At 36.7% G+C, this 19977-nt stretch overlaps 5 protein-coding genes and 1 pseudogene across 6 annotated transcripts; 5 read left to right on the top strand and 1 right to left on the bottom strand.

Moving 5' to 3' along the window:
• The first annotated feature begins 1983 nt into the window (after positions 1 to 1983).
• LOC109125598 (CLAVATA3/ESR (CLE)-related protein 1 pseudogene) lies at positions 1984 to 2456 on the top strand (annotated as a pseudogene).
• A 2374-nt stretch (positions 2457 to 4830) lies between these two features.
• LOC104702009 (transcription factor GTE3, chloroplastic) lies at positions 4831 to 7090 on the top strand. The gene is made up of 4 exons (XM_010417800.2): positions 4831 to 6344; positions 6445 to 6478; positions 6578 to 6670; positions 6756 to 7090. Exons 1-4 carry the CDS (start codon positions 5094 to 5096, stop codon positions 6800 to 6802), a joined length of 1425 nt encoding a protein of 474 aa, XP_010416102.1. The 5' UTR covers positions 4831 to 5093; the 3' UTR covers positions 6803 to 7090.
• A 143-nt stretch (positions 7091 to 7233) lies between these two features.
• Positions 7234 to 9154, top strand: LOC104702008 (protein trichome birefringence-like 31). The gene is made up of 5 exons (XM_010417799.3): positions 7234 to 7765; positions 7845 to 8016; positions 8115 to 8314; positions 8407 to 8553; positions 8652 to 9154. Exons 1-5 carry the CDS (start codon positions 7401 to 7403, stop codon positions 9007 to 9009), a joined length of 1242 nt encoding a protein of 413 aa, XP_010416101.1. The 5' UTR covers positions 7234 to 7400; the 3' UTR covers positions 9010 to 9154.
• LOC104702007 (uncharacterized) lies at positions 9081 to 12253 on the bottom strand. Of its 2 annotated transcripts, none has more exons than XM_010417795.2 (5): positions 12134 to 12253; positions 11747 to 11858; positions 9978 to 11640; positions 9638 to 9870; positions 9081 to 9426 (listed from the first exon to the last, which is right to left on the bottom strand). In XM_010417795.2, the coding sequence occupies exons 2-5, from the start codon at positions 11837 to 11839 to the stop codon at positions 9232 to 9234; spliced, it is 2184 nt and encodes a 727-aa protein (XP_010416097.2). In that variant the 5' UTR covers positions 11840 to 11858; positions 12134 to 12253; the 3' UTR covers positions 9081 to 9231. The 2 variants fall into 2 exon arrangements, with proteins under 2 accessions (XP_010416097.2, XP_010416098.2); XM_010417796.2 differs by having other exon boundaries at positions 9081 to 9423.
• Positions 12254 to 12556: 303 nt separating this feature from the next.
• LOC104702006 (uncharacterized) lies at positions 12557 to 13511 on the top strand. The gene is made up of 2 exons (XM_010417794.3): positions 12557 to 12854; positions 13057 to 13511. Exons 1-2 carry the CDS (start codon positions 12796 to 12798, stop codon positions 13322 to 13324), a joined length of 327 nt encoding a protein of 108 aa, XP_010416096.1. The 5' UTR covers positions 12557 to 12795; the 3' UTR covers positions 13325 to 13511.
• A 5216-nt stretch (positions 13512 to 18727) lies between these two features.
• Positions 18728 to 19630, top strand: LOC147941643 (uncharacterized). The gene is made up of 2 exons (XM_087458595.1): positions 18728 to 18946; positions 19055 to 19630. The coding sequence occupies exons 1-2, from the start codon at positions 18728 to 18730 to the stop codon at positions 19628 to 19630; spliced, it is 795 nt and encodes a 264-aa protein (XP_087314721.1).
• Positions 19631 to 19977: the final 347 nt, after the last annotated feature.

The following is a 19977-nucleotide window of genomic DNA, read 5'->3' as shown; positions in this document are numbered from 1 at the left end:
GTTTGCAAATTGCAATAGTATCGGATCCAACTCCGTATAATGCATATGTTGTTGAAATTAAAAAGATATATAAAAAGTGTGTTAAGAAAATATTGTTTTAATACCATGGTGTTTCATGTGGTATTGGTCCAACTCGCAAAATGTTTCTAATTTTATCAAATGAGGTATGGTTTAAATGTTCCACAAACGTATTAAAAATGATTTTTTGGTCCACGAACGGACGATAAAGAAATGGATATGTTTAGTTTATTGACGAACAAGCACATACCTCTCCATGTATTAAAAATGATAAATATTCACTTGTCAACGAAAAAAATATATCATATTCACGCAAGAACAAAATAATCTACAATCGTATCAGAAATAGAAATACGTTAAAAGGTTAAAATAGATATACAAATAACATTTAATTTCTTACCATAATATGTAATATACTAATTTGTATCAATACTTAAGCAATGTGTTATACAATGACATTATATGTCCATCAAGTTTTGTAATGTATATCGCTTTCGGCCATGTAGCGGTTTTGGTAGAGAGTAGAGACGTGTTTTAAACAAATACTGCATGGGATGTTTAATTAGATGATTGGTATATATGTCCATATGCGTTATTGTCTTAGCATCAAACTGACAAAAAGAGTTAGACTACCATCAACATATCTGCAATTTGGTAAACTTCCGTAATTTGTTTCATCTACCCAATCAAAACAATATATGAATATAGTACCAGAGAATCTTGAGTATCTAAATTAACCAATACTATACAAATCGTATCTCCATTGCACAAGCTAAGATTCTTGGATATCCAATCTAACATATTTAAAACAATCTATTAGTAATCTCAAAAATTAGGTATTTCTGTCTATTATGGTCTCTTCAAATAGTTTTTTTTCTTCCTCTCTGGATAAATAAACTCTCTTTAATAGTTGGGTTGAAGTTAGTGTTTTAATCACTTTTTCTTCGAGCTTCCAATTGGTATTTCACTTCGTCTATCCACGACAAAATCCAAAATCGTTTCCGTTAATAAACTTTTTTAAAAATCATAAAGAGTCTTCAACTTGTTATTAACATATATGAAATAGACTGAATTTTTTTGTCCTAGTCTTTATATTTAATTTCAAAGAATCAAAATGACAAAGATAGTGATTTGGACATCAACTCATCATGATTCATGAATATTCTCTAAGTTCTTTCTTTTTAAAATGTCTATTCAATATATATTGACATAGTATAGAGAGATTCATGGTTGCTTTTCCTTGTTAGTGATATCTTGTTATTTTATAACTTCGGTTATTTTCAGTCGATTCAGCCGATAGAATCAAAAATCCAATGAAACGACTTTACTTGGATCCTTTGCTTCGGAGTTACGTTAGTTAACTCAAATGGTCAACTAAACTAAAGGCCAACCCAAAAAAAAAAAAAGTCGGCATCGATTGACTTCTAACTACGACAACTTATAAAATTTGAGTCCATTCACAAATCACAATTGTCCCCCATATTTGCCTTTTTATATTGTGAACTAGTTTAGTTGGTTTATCATTCAAAGGCACTCTAATTACACAATCTTTCTTTCTCCTAATTACACATGTCATCTTCAACACTTAAACTTTTCTTTCTTCTTGAAATTTTCCTTTGTGGGTATATACTAGGAATACATTTACAATCTAGTAATGAATTGATCCGCATGCATTATTTCAAAAAGTTTTCATTCTTTGTATTTTTCTTAGCTTTCATATATTTTATCATTATATGTTGACAAAAGGAATATTGCATATATGTATTAAAAAGTGCATCTTATTTAGCCTCGATTATAAATCTCCTTCCACGACCGCCTTTATTTTGTTTTTTGTCGTCTCGACCGTCTTATCTATTTTATAATGTATAGCATTTCAATGAGATTCATCATGACCCCAATGCCATTTCTCTATATAAATGCCTCAAGCATGTGATGAAAATACACAAAACCATTGTATACCAACTTTACAAAATCATTAACACCTTTCTAAATTAAATCATTAGCACATTAACACATGGCTAACTCGAAACTCTGGCTGTGCTTATTCTTGATATGCGTTTCCTTATCGATTTCATCAGCGTCTCGACCACTGCAGCAGCGATCTCTATACGTAGATGGTATGAAACGAGGGCGTATGATGAGAGAAGCAGAGAAAGTGTTGAAAGCGAGTATGGAGAAGCTAATGGAAAGAGGTTTTAATGAGTCTATGAGACTAAGTCCTGGAGGTCCCGATCCTCGCCATCACTAAGTCTTATACTCTCGTAGTTCTGAATTCGAGGATGTATATTTTGTTCTTGATCGAGAAGCGGTTTAGAAGAAAACATATCAATCCTTTTCTCTCTCTCTCTCTCTTTTTTTTTTTGTTTGTTTGTAAGCCTTGTTTGTACGTTCGGCGTAAACAATAAATTGATGTAACTGTTCGTTACGAATTTTATGAATTGTGCATGCTTTACGTACCTTATACATTCCACGATATAGCTAGTAGTCTAGTAGAGAGGCCTTTACATATAAAGTATATGAGAAAGGGTAAAGAAATATACTTTGAAAAGGGAAACTGATTAGTTTAAGCTATCCTGTATTTGATTCTCTTGGTGGCTGGCTCGTGTAGATTAAACACTTTAAATTATGTTTGGAAAGTATAGTATAATACACTCTTTCTCCTCATCGTCTACCAAAATTACAAAAACATATATATATATATATATATATATATATATAAAGAGAGAGAAAGATAGTGATTGAAGTAAAAAAAAAACAGGGGAAACACAGAGATCTGGTTATAAGGAAAACTATACTTTTTATTTAAGATCGAAGTCAACTTCTTCAATTTTATAATCTTTCTTTAAGAGATCAAAAATGAAACCTATGATGTCTCGAATTTTTTCATTTCCTTCTTATTAGTTTCGTTACAAATCTACAAAAACGTACAAGTCGTCCCAACCTTGAGCTTGACGAATGACGATCAAACAAATAGTAATAATTCAAGATTATAATTCAAAGTAAGTTACAAATTAAAAAGAATCTTTATATATGAAAAAAATTACAAAAACGATGAAAAAATTAATTATCTGTTGGAAGAGGATACTTACAATACCTCTCATTCTTCATACACATAAAGAATCTCTCATAAGCCGAAGCCATTTGAGTCGCTGTAAACATGGAAAGAGCGTATTCTTTGCAAGCTAGTCCTTTCATCTCCAAAACCCTAGACCCATCTCTTACAACAGAATCCAAAGTTTCAACAAGAGATCTCATGTTTGGAGAAAATGTGTACCCAAAACGCTCATCCACTACCACTGTCCCAACAATGCTCGGATAGTTAGGTACTACGACCGGTTTCCCACAATGCATCGCCTCAATGATCGTCAAATCAAGCCCTTGTGGTCTTAACGTCGGGTTCACAAACACATCTAAAGCGTTGTAGAAACCAGAGAGCTCTTCTGGCTCTAAAGCTCCTAAAACCCTAACGTTTTCACCCAACTCCGCGTATCTTTTTCCCCAAGGACCAGATCCAGCCACAAGCAGATACACTTGCGGGTGAGTTTTAACGATCGAAGCAAACGCTTCGTAGAGAAGTGGATGTCCTTTGTCTCTCACCAAACGTCCAGAGACACCCATCACAATAACTGTCCCATTACCATCAGGAACACCGTGTTTGGCCCTGAACCTAGCTCCAGACTTAGGGGAATACACAAACTTGGTCTGGTCAACTCCGTTGACTATAACGTGAACGTTTCTCTTAGGAAGCTGATAGATGTTAACGAGAACCTCACGCGCGCTGTTGCTTATGCAAATGTGCTGTTTATATCTCGGGAAGAATCTGATCTCATCGACGAGTCTAGGCATCGTTTGTTGAAGATCAGAGCTAGTAGGACGATCATTCGAAAGCTCTTGAAAAAGATTGGAATGCATAATCTCGTACCAGATACCGTGCCATGTCACAGCTATGTCACCGTTAGGCACCATTTTGACACGCCAATGAGGCAGAGAAACACTCTCCGTATGAACATAATCGAAGGGGTGATGATCTGCACCGTTGATTCTGTCGAAGATCTCGAAAGCTTGAGAGTGGTTTAGTGTGCCGTGTTCGTTTGGAGCAAAGTAAACATGGAGATCCCCATTGTTGTGATACTCTTCACGGTTACTTCTGTCGGAAGAAACCGTGAAGACGTGAATCTCGTGACCTCTTGAGGCAAGAGAATTGTAGAGAGTGTAAGCGTGACGCTCCATTCCTCCGGGGATCGAACCAACAGGCCATGATTTACAAAACACGGCAAGTTTGAGCTTCTCGGAGATTGGCCCGAGAGAGAGTTTGTTCCAAGGGAATGTAAGGTCTCGTAGATCTCCAGCGAACGGAGGAATATTCACCGAGGAAAATGTCACCGGAGAGTAATCGAACTGTGAGAAGAAGATGTAGTAAGAAGAAGAGAAGATGAGTGCTAATGTAATGATTGTTGTGAACCTGAATGAAGTGGAAGAAGAAGAAGACAGACTTGTTCTTGAAGAATGGTTCTTGAAGGCCATTTTCTTGGTTTGCTTCTTTTGTGAATTTGGATATTGTAACTATTGAGGTTGATTCTTTTGCTTAAATTTCGGATCTTTTCTCAAGTTTTTATATCAAAGTTTCGTTTCTCAATGTAATTGCACATGGTCTAGCTTATTTTTATATGCTTTCCACATTCAATTAAGTCAAATCTCTCTACTAATCAACTGAGATTTGTAACTAAACCGGTATAATAAATTCCTCGGTTATGTCCGGTTTAGTTTCGAAAGCGTAGGAGTGTATATTACACCGTCACACTAAACACATGTGTAATTCCCCTAATTTCTCGGGTTTCTTTAAGGCGCGTGAGCTCAAAGCGCGTGTTTCTACGCGATTCTCGCGACTCCAAAAAAAATTTGCTTCCTAGGGTTTGTTTCGTCGTTGCAATCTCAGTTGAATGTTCATGAACCCACCGATCCTAAAATCTCTCACACGATCTTTCGATTCCTTGTTTGAAATCTACAGTATTGGCGCTCAAACCCTAGAAAAACCCTAAATTTTCCGTTTCGGAGAAATCTCGTCAACGAGTGCAATGGCGTCTGGTCCTATAACCGGTGGTGGTGTTCCGAAGACGAAGCATAAATGGAGTGATAGTGGAAACAAAAGCCAGAAACGATCGAGACCCACGACGGTGAGACCGGTTCCGCTCGTGTCTCCGTCAAATTCGCTTGGTTCGGAAGAGAACCATCAGATGATGAAGATAAGTTTGAGCTCAATTTCTAAGCTTGAAGTTAGGAACTTGAAACGGAAACTAATGGCTGAGCTTGAAGAAGTTAGGAGCTTGATTAAACGGTTCGAACCACAAGGTAACTTCGCCGGCGGTTTTGGGTCCGCGGAGCTACCACCTCTGTCGAACAAGAAGGTGAAAACAGCAGCGAACGGTGGTAAGAAGGGAGTACACGGAGCAGCTGCTGCGTCTGATAAAGGTACGGTTCAGATTTTGAAGAGCTGCAACAATTTGCTTACGAAGTTGATGAAGCATAAGTCTGGATGGGTTTTCAATACTCCTGTTGATACGGTTAGGCTTGGTTTACATGATTATCATAATATAATAAAGAAGCCTATGGATTTGGGAACAGTGAAGACTAGGTTGAGTAAGAGTTGGTATAAGTCACCTTTGGAGTTTGCTGAGGATGTTAGACTTACTTTTAACAATGCAATGCTGTATAATCCTGTTGGGCATGATGTGCATAGTATGGCTGGGATTTTGTTGAATCTGTTTGAAGAGAAATGGGGACCGCTTGAAAAGCAGTATGAGTTACTTAATAGGAGGCAAACACCAGTCCGTGATATTGATTTCCATGCTCCTGTTTCAACGAACACTCATAGTGTAGAGCGATTACCGTTACGTCCTCCGTCACGTTCCTCGTCTCCACCAACTAAAATAGTTGAAAATAGGACTGTGGAGAGAGCAGAATCGATGACAAACCCAGTGGAACCTGCAGTTCTAACTGTTGTCCCCGAGAAGAGGCCTGAAGAAGAGGAGGCGTCTGGAAACAGGGACTTGACATTTGAAGAGAAGCGGAGTCTTAGTGAGGACCTTCAGGAATTACCTTATGACAAGCTAGAGGCAGTTGTGCAGATTATAAAGAAGAGTAATCCAGAACTCGCTCAACAAGACGATGAGATTGAGTTAGATATTGATAGTCTTGATCTCGAAACACTTTGGGAGCTTTACAGATTCGTCACTGAATATAAGAAGAGCTTGAGCAAGAAAAAGGAGGAACTGGCATTGGGCTCAGTAAGAGATGCTGAATCTGTTCACAATAGTGTCCAAGAACCGGTGAGAGCAAATAAATAATTGTTGTTATTCACTTCTCTTACTTCTTCCATATAACTTGTACTAGGCTAATACTATCATGTTTCTTCTTCCGTCTTCGCAGAGCACTCTAACAACTGGCCTTAAGTCCCCAAAAGGTACTGAATTAGGTGTGAGATAGTATCAAACTCTACTATATTAGTCTTCTAGCCCCACTGCAATAATTCTTCTTTAATTTGTTTTTGACACTTTAAAAGGTCATGTGGCATCCCCTGTTCGACAAGAAGTAAATGCTGGTGGATCAAGTAGTTCTAACAGTTCTAGTAGTGGCTCAGGCTCGTGTTCTAGTGGTAAATTTTTTAAACTGCTTCTGTTCTTTCCTTATCAACATCACATTTCCAAACCAGATTTACTCATTCCTCATTTGTTATGCAGATTCTGATAGCGACAGCTCAGGACATGGATCTGATAACGGTAATTAACCAAGATTGTGGAAGTATTTAGCATAGGTTGGAGCGATCACGTTGTCAAACTTTTTGCATCTCTTTCAGTAGCAAAGCTAGGTTGCCTTTTTTTTTCCAGCCTTTTCCCCATCGGATTGTTTCTGTATTAGGTTCTTGTCAACTGTACAGAAAAGTGAACGTTTGAAGTGTTTTGTTTTGGCCTTGTCATCAAGTGAACAGGCTTGTTCTAAACTTTTTAATTGTTTTGTGGTTGTTACGTTCATAATTGCTCTCCTATGGCCATTACTGGATTTTCTTTGGTGACTAGTTTTGCTGGGCCAGATCAGAGAATAGTTTCTCCTAAAAATTCAATCCGAGACCTTCGTGGAATTGTTTTTTTTTTTTTTTAAGTTTTCTATCATATCACTATTTAGAACCAATTAACAACAACAAAAAGGGGACTTGCTACCTAATAGAGAAGGATCACCAACTGGTGGTTGCATGGAACAACGCTATTTTTTGATGCTTGTACGTGAAGATATTGGCTTCTTTCAAACATCAAACATAGATTCATGTGCTCAATAGCAAGAAGAAGAAGTTCTAAAAGAGCTAATTTCTTCAGTTAAGTCTGTTTCAAATGTCGATACAAACTTCAACAGATTCGCGGATTATTCAATCCATCTTCCAAGTTGTGCTTGCTAGTCTTCTAGTTCTAGGTTCCGTGAGTTTGATCCTTGATGAACTCAAGAGTAACGAGAGTCGAATATTCCAACTCTATGGTTTCAGACAAAGAGAGGCAGTGTTCGTCACCAAAGAGGATCAGCTTGATGAGAGCTGCAATGTCTTTGAAGGACAATGGGTTTGGGACAATGTCTCTTACCCTCTTTATACAGAGAAGAGCTGTCCTTACTTAGTCAAACAAACAACATGTCAACGAAACGGACGGCCTGATTCTTATTACCAGAACTGGAGATGGAAACCAAACTCATGCGACTTGCCCAGGTAAGAAAGAAAAAGCATATGTTGTGATTCTTTCGAAGCCAAACTTGAGCAATGTTTTAAAATCTCTGAGATGTTTCAGGTTCGATGCTCTGAAACTGTTGGACGTGTTGAGAAACAAAAGACTAATGTTCATAGGAGACTCGGTGCAAAGAAGCACTTTCGAGTCGATGGTATGTATGGTACAGTCAGTTATCCCTGACAAGAAGAAGTCCTTTCACAGGATTCCTCCTATGAAGATCTTCAAAGCTGAGGTACATAAAAACTCATCTTCCTTGGAAGAGATTTTCAACATGAATGATAAGAAAAGGCAAAGATAGTTTCTTACACTAAAGTGTATGCAATTGATCAGGAATACAATGTATCCATCGAGTATTACTGGGCGCCTTTCATCGTAGAATCAATTTCAGATCATGCAACTAATCATACAGTACACAAAAGATTGGTTAACCTTGACGCCATTGAAAAACATAGCAAGAGCTGGGAAGGCGTTGATGTTCTAATCTTTGAGAGCTATGTATGGTGGATGCATCAACCTAAGATCAATGCAACGTAAGCTATATTATAACGCATAAGCCATATTTGAGTATAGTTTGCATTGGAGAAAGAGACTAGAAGGAAAACTCATATATATGCATATGCAGGTTTGGAGATACCAGTGATGTCCGAGAGTATAATGTGACGACTGCTTATAAAATGGCGTTAGAAACATGGGCCAAGTGGTTTAAGACGAAGATCAATCCCGAGAAGCAAAGAGTTTTCTTCACGAGTATGTCTCCTACTCATCTATGGTATGTAACACTTAACAGATTATAGATGGTTATTAGAGAAAGCATATTCAATTTCCAAAGACAAGGATAGTGATTTTGGTGTGTGATCTTTTTTGCAGGAGCTGGGAGTGGAATCCAGGAAGCGATGGAACATGTTATGATGAGTTATATCCAATAGACAAACCATCATATTGGGGCACAGGATCAAATCAAGAAATCATGAAGATAGTTGGTGATGTTCTTAGAAGAGTTGGAGAAAATGTCACGTTCCTGAACATTACAAAACTCTCAGAATATAGAAAAGATGGACATACAACTGTGTATGGTGAACGGAGAGGGAAGCTCTTGACAAAGGAACAAAGAGCTGATCCTAAAAAATATGGAGATTGCATCCACTGGTGTTTGCCAGGAGTTCCTGATACATGGAATGAGATTCTATATGCATATTTGCTACGCAGTCACCGCAATTCATTCTGATCCCTTCTTGGGAGTGTCAAGCTCAAGTTTATCAAGTTTTGTTTTGGAGCAGATATGAAAGCAAGAAAAGATGGGATAATATTTTTGGTTATTCACTGTCAAAAAAGCTTCAATCACAGAGCAGGTTAGCTCATTTATGTTTAAATAAGGTAACATGAGTCTCACTCAAGATAAATCACAGGGCGTATTTTAACTTGTACAATATGAGGTGAACAAAAAATCTCACAATAGCTCCCATTGGGAATCTTCTGATTCAAGTAGCTGTGAGCTTTTGGAGTCCATGGCTTTCACTTGTTTAGAGTCTTCCCCAGTGGCCAGATCAGAACCCATCTCCGCATCTCCAAACCAAATTGCAAGTTGCTCATATTCCTTCTCTCTTCTTCTTTTTGAAGTTAAAGCATCCAAGATCTTTCTCTGCTGATTATAGAGACAGGTAAAATTAGGCGATGAGAGATAATTAATGCTAAGATTTTCTAAGGGGTTAGATCATGTAAGCCAAAATTCAAGTATAATATCAGTCAGAACAATCTGTAATCAAGATTAGTATTCACTAAAAAGAAAGTTAAGGTTCAAGTTTATATATCACAAAGAAATATCTTAGAGAAAGAGGGAGAAAGCAGTTTAGAACCTTGAAGGATCTGAGTTTCTTAGTCCTAAGATGCATTGCATAAAGCACACTGTCGTCAACATACAAGGGGTCTTCTCGAGATTGCATGCTGTTTAATGCATTGGTATCCAATGGAGAAATGGTCTTAACACGCATTGCATTGTTGTCAACATACGAGGAGTCTTCTCGAAAATCGATGTGGTACAATGCATTGATATCCAATGGAGCAACATCAGATTTGTCATTCATCACATCTAACAAAAGAAAACGTGTGAGGAGACCAATTGAAGGTTTTAGAACTGTTAAGTGAACCAGAAATGAGTAGAATTTTTTTAAAAATAGAGAAAACAGAAGCACCAACCCGCATTAGAGGATCTCATGTTTGGCACATTATCTTGAACAGGTACATCTGTAATCTTGGTGGCGAGTGGATCGTTCGGACTTGAATCATTATCCTTAAAGATACCAAGCGCAGGAAGAACGGCGTCATCATTACTCTCTGCTACTGTCCCAAAACCTCTTATAGAACTTTGAGTAGATTGAGATTCTGTGGAAACAACACCTCTGCACGATACATCTCCAACTTCTACACTTTCCCCGCATGGAGAAACTTTATGAGGGGTGAAAGTGTTAGTGATCCGAGACTCATCATCGGTAACTATTGGTTCTTCATCACCAAGAGTAGTGGTTGATGTCAAATTAGCATCACAGTAGTCTTCAAGCAATGAAGATGTAGAAAGTATTTCTCCATCCGGCAAGGAGGATTCAACTCTAACTTCTTCTACACTTTCCCCATCTGGAAAAACCAAAGAGCTTCCAGGAGAAGAGTTTTGAGTGGTTAATGTATTGGTGTTCTGAGACTCATCATCAGTAATTATTGATTCTTCATCACCAATAGTAGAGGCTGATGTCAGAGAAGTATCCCAATACTCTTCAAGCAATGGAGATGTAGACAGTATTTCTTCGTCAGACAAGGAGGAGGAGGGCGATATATTCTCCTCAAAACCATCTTCTTGAACTAAATTCTCCTGCAAAATATCGCCTTGAACTCGTTCCTCAACTAGAACATGTTCTGAAATGTCAAATTTCTGATGTGACGGTGGATCAGAACGACTTTTACAACTCGGTGAATAGAGTAAATGGTCTTTCTGCACAATAGAAGCTTCGGAAGAACTGTCCTCTGCAGCTTCCTTTGGTTGATCAGAAGGAATTTTACAACTCGGTGAATCAACAGGGTCATGGTCTTGCTGCAAAATAGAAACTTCGGAAGAACTGTCCTCTGCAGCTTCCTTTGGTTGATCAGAAGGAGTTTTACAACTCGGTGAATCAACAGGGTCATGGTCTTGCTGCATGATAGAAGCTTCGGAAGAACTGTCCTCTGTAGCTTCCTTTGGTTGATCAGAAAATATCTGAGGTGTCAATGTGTTAGTGATATGAGTCTCCTCTTCATCAGTAACTATTGTTTCTTCATCACTAACAGTAGTTGCTGATGTCAGATTAGCATCATGATACTCTTCAAGCAATGGAGATGTAGAGAGTGCTTCTCCATTAGACTCATCATCAGTAACTACAGGTTCTTCATCACCAATAGTAGTGGCTGATGTCAGATTAGCATCATGATACTCTTCTGTAGAGTGTGTTTCTCCATCAGACAAGACCTGATGAGACTCTTCATCAGTAACTAATTGTTTTTCATCAACAAGAGTAGTAGCATCACATTCGTCTTCAATCAACGGAGATGTAGAGAGTATTTTATCTCCAACAGGAAACGAGGAGGCTGATGAATTCTCCTGCAAACTGTCTTCTTGAACTCGTTTCTCAACCACAACATGTCCTGGCATGTCAAAGTTCTGATGAGACGGTGGATCAAAAAGACTCTCACGTCGAGGTGAAGCAACACGATCACCATGGTGTTGCTTCACATTATAAGATACAGAAGAACGGCCCTGTTCTGCTACTTCCTTTGGTTCACCTCTAACAGATTCAAATCCCGGAAGATCACTAGGTTTTAAACAAAGCGTGCTCTGTTCCAACATAAGAAAACCATAACTTAATCGTCTCTACTCTCTAAAACATCATTACCCTAGAATTTAATATGACAATTATGAAACAATGGACTTACGTACGTACCTGAGAAGTGAAAGAGTCAACCTCAACAAGTAAAGTTTCCAACTTGTTATAGATTTTACCAAACCAAGCTCTTCCTTTAGATTCTAGTCCCATGATGATGGCTCACGCTAACCTGAGAATTTTGACATCATAGCTAGTTCTCAAAATCATATAGAAAAGAGAACCTATAGGCAACTCTCTCGAATTTTGTGACCAAATCACGAACGATCATCGGTGAAAAAGAGAAACTCGTATATAGACCGACATATCGAATTATATTAGATAAGCAAAAAAAAAACGTGACTTTGAGACGAAAAACACAAAGGAGATGAAAGTAAAACAAACCCAAAAATTTAAAGTAGACAAATAGATGATGAGAGAAGGTCAGGAAAGAGATGAGAATTTTACCTGAGAAACTGAGAAGAAGGAAAGACTACAACAACAACAACAACATAGGAAGCAACGAGAGAAAGAAGAGAAAAACATAATCACACAACAATTAATAAATATAGCTTTATTATATCAAGATTTTTTCATTAATTAATCCTTTTTAAAAGTAAATATGGATTCCGGTCTAGTATGGGCCTCAAATTAAAGACTCTTTTGTTGAGTCTTAAACGGGCTTTCAATATAAGGCCTCAATGTAAGTCAAAATGGGTCATGAATCATGCACACGCCACAAGTGGACAAAAAACATGATCATGTGTAATGCATACGTTTCGTTGAAGATTGATCCAAAATAAGAAGACGTGGATTACGCCACGTGGACAAAAGAGGCATGGGTCTGACGATAAATCCTACATTGGGGAGTGTGCATCTGGATTGATCCCTCTCCATCATTCCTTCCATCCTCAAACTTTTTTTTTTTTTTTTTTTTTTTTTTATAATCTTTATTCAAATCTTGTTGAAAATTCCATTCACATTCTAATGATGTGTGTGTGAGTGAGTATATATAAATAGATGCAACTCTCTCTATACAAACATAATATAAATACATATTAGTATATTCACCTACATATCCGATTATTCATACACACATTGTTAGAGATCGGTCATATAGAGAGATTGACATGGCGACTTCCACCTTCTCTTCTCGTGGTGCACAAACCATGAACACCATGTTCGTCAAGTAAGTTTACCTATATAGTGTCCGATTATTTGAGCAAATGCATTTTTGTTTTGTCTATGCTAATTTACTCTATTGTGAAAATCTATTCATATTCTAGGAATGATCATAAAGTTATGATTTGGTTCTTTGACCAAATAATAGTTGTGTGATTGCTTAGTTAGTGTCATGTCATATATTAACGCATGCAATTGCATATATATAGGCCGATGCTTAGGAAATCGATTCACAAGAAGAGTGCGTCACACGACATAGTGAGGGAGACGGCCAAGACGGAAGGCTCCGGCGCCGGAGAGGAAGTGAAGACGATGAGAGGCTTCTACGGCGCCGGAGAGACGTCGTCACCAGCGACTAGTTGGGTGCCACATGAAGGCACGGGTATATACTATCCAAAAGGGCATGAAAAGGTGATGCAAGATGTGCCTCCTCCAGCTGGAAGCCACGCGGACGAGCTCGTTAATTGGTTCTTCTAACCAAATTGTCCAGTGAAACTCTCATGTCATCTCCATCTCATCATAATCTCTCTATATTAACGTCTATTGTTGTATTGTAAGGGAGAAAACAGTAAATATATGTATGTGTAATTAAGTTGATATGTATTGTTGTCATGTAACCAATGATAATGAATAATTAATGATGGTTAATTGGTTATAAGATGAATTAGGTACCAAACTACCAATGCATGTAGCATTATCCACGTTAATTGATTGACTTGGTTTGCTTCTGTACCTTTGTAATGAATGACCAACTAAAGCTTTTGTTTACAATGATTAGCGTCAAACTTAATCCAAAATCCACCGAACAAAAATTCATACTCATTTTTATCGAATTGTATAGTTTATGCAAAGTAGTAACAAGTGGGACCAAAATCAGAGTGTTTGATTATTATGGATACAATATCTCACGTTCAAAGTTGAGTAGGATTTAAGTGGTATATATAAGATTTCTTGGTTTGATTTTTGGTTCTCCATATCCCAATATATGGAAAATCTTCTTCACCAAAATATTCTCATAATTGTTGGGGAAGCAACGCACAGTTGCGCAGCGGAATAAAGTTTCACACTAACTTATGTGAACCTGTGAGGAAATATAATAATCTTGGTAGCAGAAACTTCAAAGCGTAAAATAAACGAGACACAAAATTATATAGTACGTGGAAAACCTTCCCAATGTGAGGAGTAAAAACCACGGGACCGTAGTCCACTCAAAATTCCACTATCACCAATGTATTTGAGTACAACCACGTCCTCTCCAGAGACTAAGGCTACAAGTAGCAATCTCAATAAGAAAACAACACAAGAGAGAGAACACAAAAGACTAAAAATATGCAGTTCGAGACAATCCTAGATTTACTAAGATTCCGGCAACCTATTTAGATCTCCACCGTACATATTCTAGATAAACAGGTCAGGAACAACTCTGCAAAATTTCAGCACAAACCAAGAAGATCTCACCGTTGGATTTTACAAACACTTACGATAGATGCTGAAGAAAAATCTGGAAATTCCATACACTACCAGTCACGCTGAAACTCAGATTTCTCACACACCAACCGTTAAAACAAGATCTCCACCGTCAAATATGTAGAACACTGAGACACGAAGCCATCCTAAAAAAATCAGCCAGATCGGAGTTCGTTTGAATGTCCAAACGTGCAAAACACCAAACCCTAAAGGTTCTGTTTTTCTCTTCAACTCTCTCCTCTCTATTTTTTGGAAGAACGTCTTATTTCCTCCTCAAAACTACCATATCATACCAGATCCATCCCGAACTTTGACCTCATTCTAGATCTCCCTCAAATTTAAGTTCTCCACCTATTTCTTCCCGAATGGATAGTTCAATTCCTATTTCTCCGTGAATTAAAACTTCTTATCTAATTCTCCATAAATATAGTTTATATGGTTCACTGTTGGTTTAATATTTGGTTAACCAATTAACAAATCCTATTAGCCGGATTAAACCTACTTTCAATCTCATTTCAAAATTAAACCATCAAACCCCAAAATTAAAAATATCAATAAACCAAAATTAATTTTCTTTTTGGTTTTCTCTATCATCTCTGACGTGAGATTCCCCATACATAATCGTTTGCAATTGATTAAATCATGTACAACATCTAGCTCTTAAACAATGAAAGCAAGATTGTGAATCAATCAACATGGAGGAAAAATCCCAGAATTTCAAAATTTCAATTCGATATCAAAACAACAAAGCCCAAAAATCAAACTAAGGGGGTGTTATTGGATCGTGGATTTTAAAGGAATTTGATGTATTTAGAAATCAAATGCTATTCAATTGTGTATTTAAAAAAATCTATTAAAATCTAGTGTTATATAATCACACTTATTGTTTGACATATTATTGTTTGATTTTTTTTCAATCCTTTTATATAATCACACTTATTCATCAAATCTGTGTTATTTTTGATTTTTTTTTTTGTGTTCTATAATTTTTTTTCTGGGTTCATGATCTATAACTTTTTTTTTGGATTCATGATCTATAACTTTTTTTCTGGGTCCATGATCTGTAGTATTTTTTTCTGGGTTCATGATCTATAACTTTTTTTTTCAGGGTTCATGATATAATCACATTTTTTTTTTCTGGGTTCAGTGTCTGTTTCTTACTCCACAAACCCTATGTTAATTGAAGTCTTCCATGACCTGTGTAAAAGTCTTGATGTTGTTAATTTAATATGATTTTGGTGTATAACACAATTTATGGATAATTTTTTTCTTTTTTTTTCCTATAAATAACTTCAAAAAAAATCTATAACAATCACCAAAAAATATATTGTCAATGACTTTCAAATCCATGCATTAAAAATCCACACAAATACATTAGACTTTTAAATCCACTAATGTCCTGCGTTAATTAAAATCTATTAAAATTCTTAATCCAATAGCAGCCCCTAAGAAACCAACCAACGAGACACACCACCCAAACTCTCTCTCTCCTCTCTCTCTCTCTCTCTCCAAATTTCTTATTAGATTATGGGCTTCCAACTCAAAACCAATTGGTAAAGAGTGGAGAGACCCATATCTTATAGATATCACTTAAGATCCTACTCAACTTCCAATATGTGATATTGTATCCCTAATACGCCCCCTCGAGATGATGGTTTTTCTAAGCATCAATCTCGGTATGTTCGGGCATGAATCGGTGTGCCTACTATTGGACCGGACCGATTGTGGATTGGGTAGAGCATGTGCGGACGGGCTCTGATACCATATTAGATTATGGGCTTCCAACTCAAAACTAATTGGCAATGAATGGAGAGGCCCATATCTTATATATACCACTTAAAATTCTACTCAACTTCCAATGTGAGATATTGTATCCCTAATATTCCCAATTATCACGCGTTAAACAAATTTGATCGATTCAACAAATAGTGATCTCATTTCTTTGGAATTGATCTTGTGATAGAAGTTCAAGACTTCTGAATTTCAAATTCAATCGGAAACCCCAAACCCAAATTTTTTGTTTTAATTTTGTTAATTGCCAAACCCAGAAATTAAAAAAACGAGAATCAAAGAAATGAGAAACCATTGCACATTTGAAGAAGTAAAAGCAAAAAAAAAATAAAAAAAAAATTGAAAGGACTGTGTTTGAAGTAGACCATGATTCTCCTGTTCTTAGGCATGAATTCACGGATGGTGTTTTCTTGATCCTCATAACGGAAGGTAGAAGAAAAACCAGTCAAGCAGAAGAAGATATTGTATTTATATATGGGTCGGGTCTGGTTTAAAAATTGGTTTCATACCGAATTTGTGTCGGTTATTATTGGGTTTGGTTCGTAAACCATTTAAACCGAGAAAATTGGAGAAATTGATGAAAACTATCAATTCGGGGAAAAATAGGTGGAGAACTTAAGTTTGAGAGATATTTAGAACGAGGTCAAAGTTCGGGGTAGATCTGGTACGATATAATAGTTGAGGGGGAAATAAGACGTATTTTCCTATTTTTTTTTCTTATGCCAATAATTAGGTGATGAGGGTTTATATAGTGTCTCATAACCCAAAACCCAATATTAATCTCATGGATTAATATAATTGCCCAAATCCAAATTTGGTTAACCAAACCCAATTGGTTTCTCCACTAGGAGGAAAACCTAACAATAATTTGGTCTAGGAATGGCTTATCGAGGCAGAGCATGATGCTAAAACTGTTGATGCACCTTGAACGGTTATGCCAATTGGTTATCACTTTAATCTTCACATTATACAGTTTTTAATTCATTAGTTGGTGAAAATGTGCAGAGAGAAAAAAATGATTGCACTAACTTTTATCTTGCAAATGATAGTTTGGATAGAGTTGGTCTACGCCTTGCCTTCTCCATGACATCATAAAAATCTTTGATTATATTTAAACAAATAGTCATTGACTTAAACGTACGTACCAACATTTTTTTATCGTAGTACTAGTTGTATCTTGTATGATGTTGGTGTATGTTACTATGTATATTGCACTGTTAAACTCCAATGTTTTGGAATTATATTGTTTGTTCCATTAAATGTATATAAAAGTAATTTTTGAGGATGTCATTTGGTTCCCGATTGTTGATTACATCTTCAGATTTTGTCACAGTTTAGTGTAATTGTTAAGCAAAGTCAACCATAAAACCATAAGTGTACGTAATATTTTTTAACAATATTTTTTTTAATTAACGATTACAAGTTTAATATTGTTAATTACGCTTCTACAATTTTTTTTTAAATATAATAAATAATTTAGATATCCTACTTATTAATTGGGAAGTACAAATATAAAACTAACCTTAATATGTGTAAAAAAATTATATTTAATTGCCACTAAAAAAACTTAATTAAGATTAAATAATTAATTAAATAAATATTTTAATTAAAAAACGAAAATAGGGGAAACATCAAATAAAATAAATTGTAGAAAAGTTAAAAAAAATCAGTTAGAATCAAAACTAATTTGTACTTACTAAAAAACTAACAGATAATTTTTTTTTTACATATTAGTTATATATTTTTTACTTACTTCACAACTATAGCAAAGATTTAACAAAGGTTTAAATAATTTTATTCTTACATACAAATGTTTTATTAACATGTTTTTAATAAATATTTTTAAAATACAAAAATTATCATATAAGCAACAAAATTTTAATTACAAACCATTATAAATAACATAATAACAAAATAAATTATTACAAATTTTCATTAAAAAAAATTCAGCCCGTGGTTTTCCGCGGAATAGTACCTAGTTTTAAGGTATTTAGATATGCAAATAAGTTAATATAATAAGAAAATCAACATCCTTAATAAATCGTCTTTATACCATTTGAGCCTTAATTTTTCACAAAAAAAAAGAAGAAAAACATAAAAATTTCATTAACTGCTTGAATTTTTGCTATAATTTCTGCAACTCATTGAAAATCCCTAAAACTGTGTCAAAATTATTTAACCATCTCCTTCAACTTCTCAGAATCGTTCTCTAGGCCACTTTTTAGTTTTTCATTCGAGAGATCTAACTGAGAGGTATTATTACATAATTTTAGAAGTAAATCTAGATGTTAAACTGCTAAATCAAGCCAAGTAGACTGGGTGTTAGAATAAGATCTGGCTATATCCAAGATCTTTGTTGTATAGATTATATTCGGTAGTTTAGATTCTCTTATACTCACTATATATATTGACATATCAATGAGACTAACTCCTCAACGGAGATTACATAGAATCTTACATGGTAACATATTTGCGACCTAAAACCTGCTCAACTTTCTAAGGTTTTAAGCCGCTCTCTCGATCATGCTCCGCTCTCTTCTCCTCTTCTTCTTCTTCTTCATTCACTTCGATCTCCTTTGATCTCTCTCTTCTATTTTCTGTTCTCATCTCCTCTCTCTCACTATGGCCACCACGTTTCCTCCAAAGAATGACAAGCCTTTCGGCATATCTCAGATCCGTGCATACATACCAATTTTCCTCGACATGGACAAACTCAGTTATGACACTTGGAGAGAGTTGTTCGATAGTCACTGCCTCACCTTTGGCGTCTTAGGCCACCTTGATGGATCCTCCCCTCCGCCGGCATCAGACAAATCTCAATGGCAGGAACATGACGGTCTCGTCAAGATGTGGATTTAAGGAACCATCTCCGAATCCATACTTGACACTGTTCTTAAAACCAAGTGTTCTGCGCGTGATCTGTGGTTGGCAATCGAGAACCTATTTCAGGATAATAAAGAGGCTCGCACTCTGCAACTTGAAAATGAACTGCGAAATCTCTCTGTTGGTGATCTCACCATTCACGAGTACTGTAAGAAACTGAAGTCTCTCTCAGATCTACTTGCTAATGTGGAATCTCCGGTACCTGAGAAAATTCTGGTCATGCATATGCTCAACGACAAGTTTGACTCCATTATAAATGTCATCAAACACAAGAGTCCCTTTCCTTCCTTCTCTGTTGCTCGATCCATGTTGATCATGGAGGAAGACCGTCTCAAGAAGATGATCCGACCTGCACCTACCAATCCACATAATCACTCTGCTCCTGACGTGTTGTACACGTCTTCTAATCCAGCCTCGCGCTACACCAACAACAACAATCGTGGTGGTAGAGGACGCGGCCGTGGTGGTAGCTACAACAACACCAACCGAAACCGCAGTTGTCGATACAACAACAGTGGTTCTAACACATGGTCCTCTACGCCTCCGCAACCATCGTGGCCATATGGGACATCGTATCCTTATCCATATGCGTATGCTCCACGACACCCTCCTCAGCCTAGCTACTATCATGGGCCACTGTAGATGTCACAGCCTTTGCATCATCACCAACAATATTCCCAGTTTGGTGGTATCCTTTGTCCTCCTCCACAACATCAAAGTGAGACACACCTTGCGAAAACAACGTCACCTCCGACTGCCACAGAGCATATCCCAACGGCTCTCGCCAATGCGTTCAACACTATGAGCCTTCAAGACCCATATGATCCGAATTAGGTGATGGATACCAGTGCAATAAGCCACGTCACCGCTCAACAAGGTACCCTTCATTCTGTTTTTAATTTGAACTCCTTACCTCTGATTAAGGTCGGTAATTGCTCTGTCGCACCTGTGGTTAAAGTTGGTCATGGGAGCATTCCTTCACCCTCTCG

The sequence above is a fragment of the Camelina sativa genome, chromosome 7 (genome assembly GCF_030686135.1).
Source record: "Camelina sativa cultivar CO46 ecotype springtype chromosome 7, ASM3068613v1".
In the NCBI taxonomy this organism is placed as follows: Eukaryota; Viridiplantae; Streptophyta; class Magnoliopsida; order Brassicales; family Brassicaceae; genus Camelina; species Camelina sativa.
Note: the sequence above shows the minus strand (reverse complement) of the source record. Positions and strands in the feature narration are given on the sequence as shown.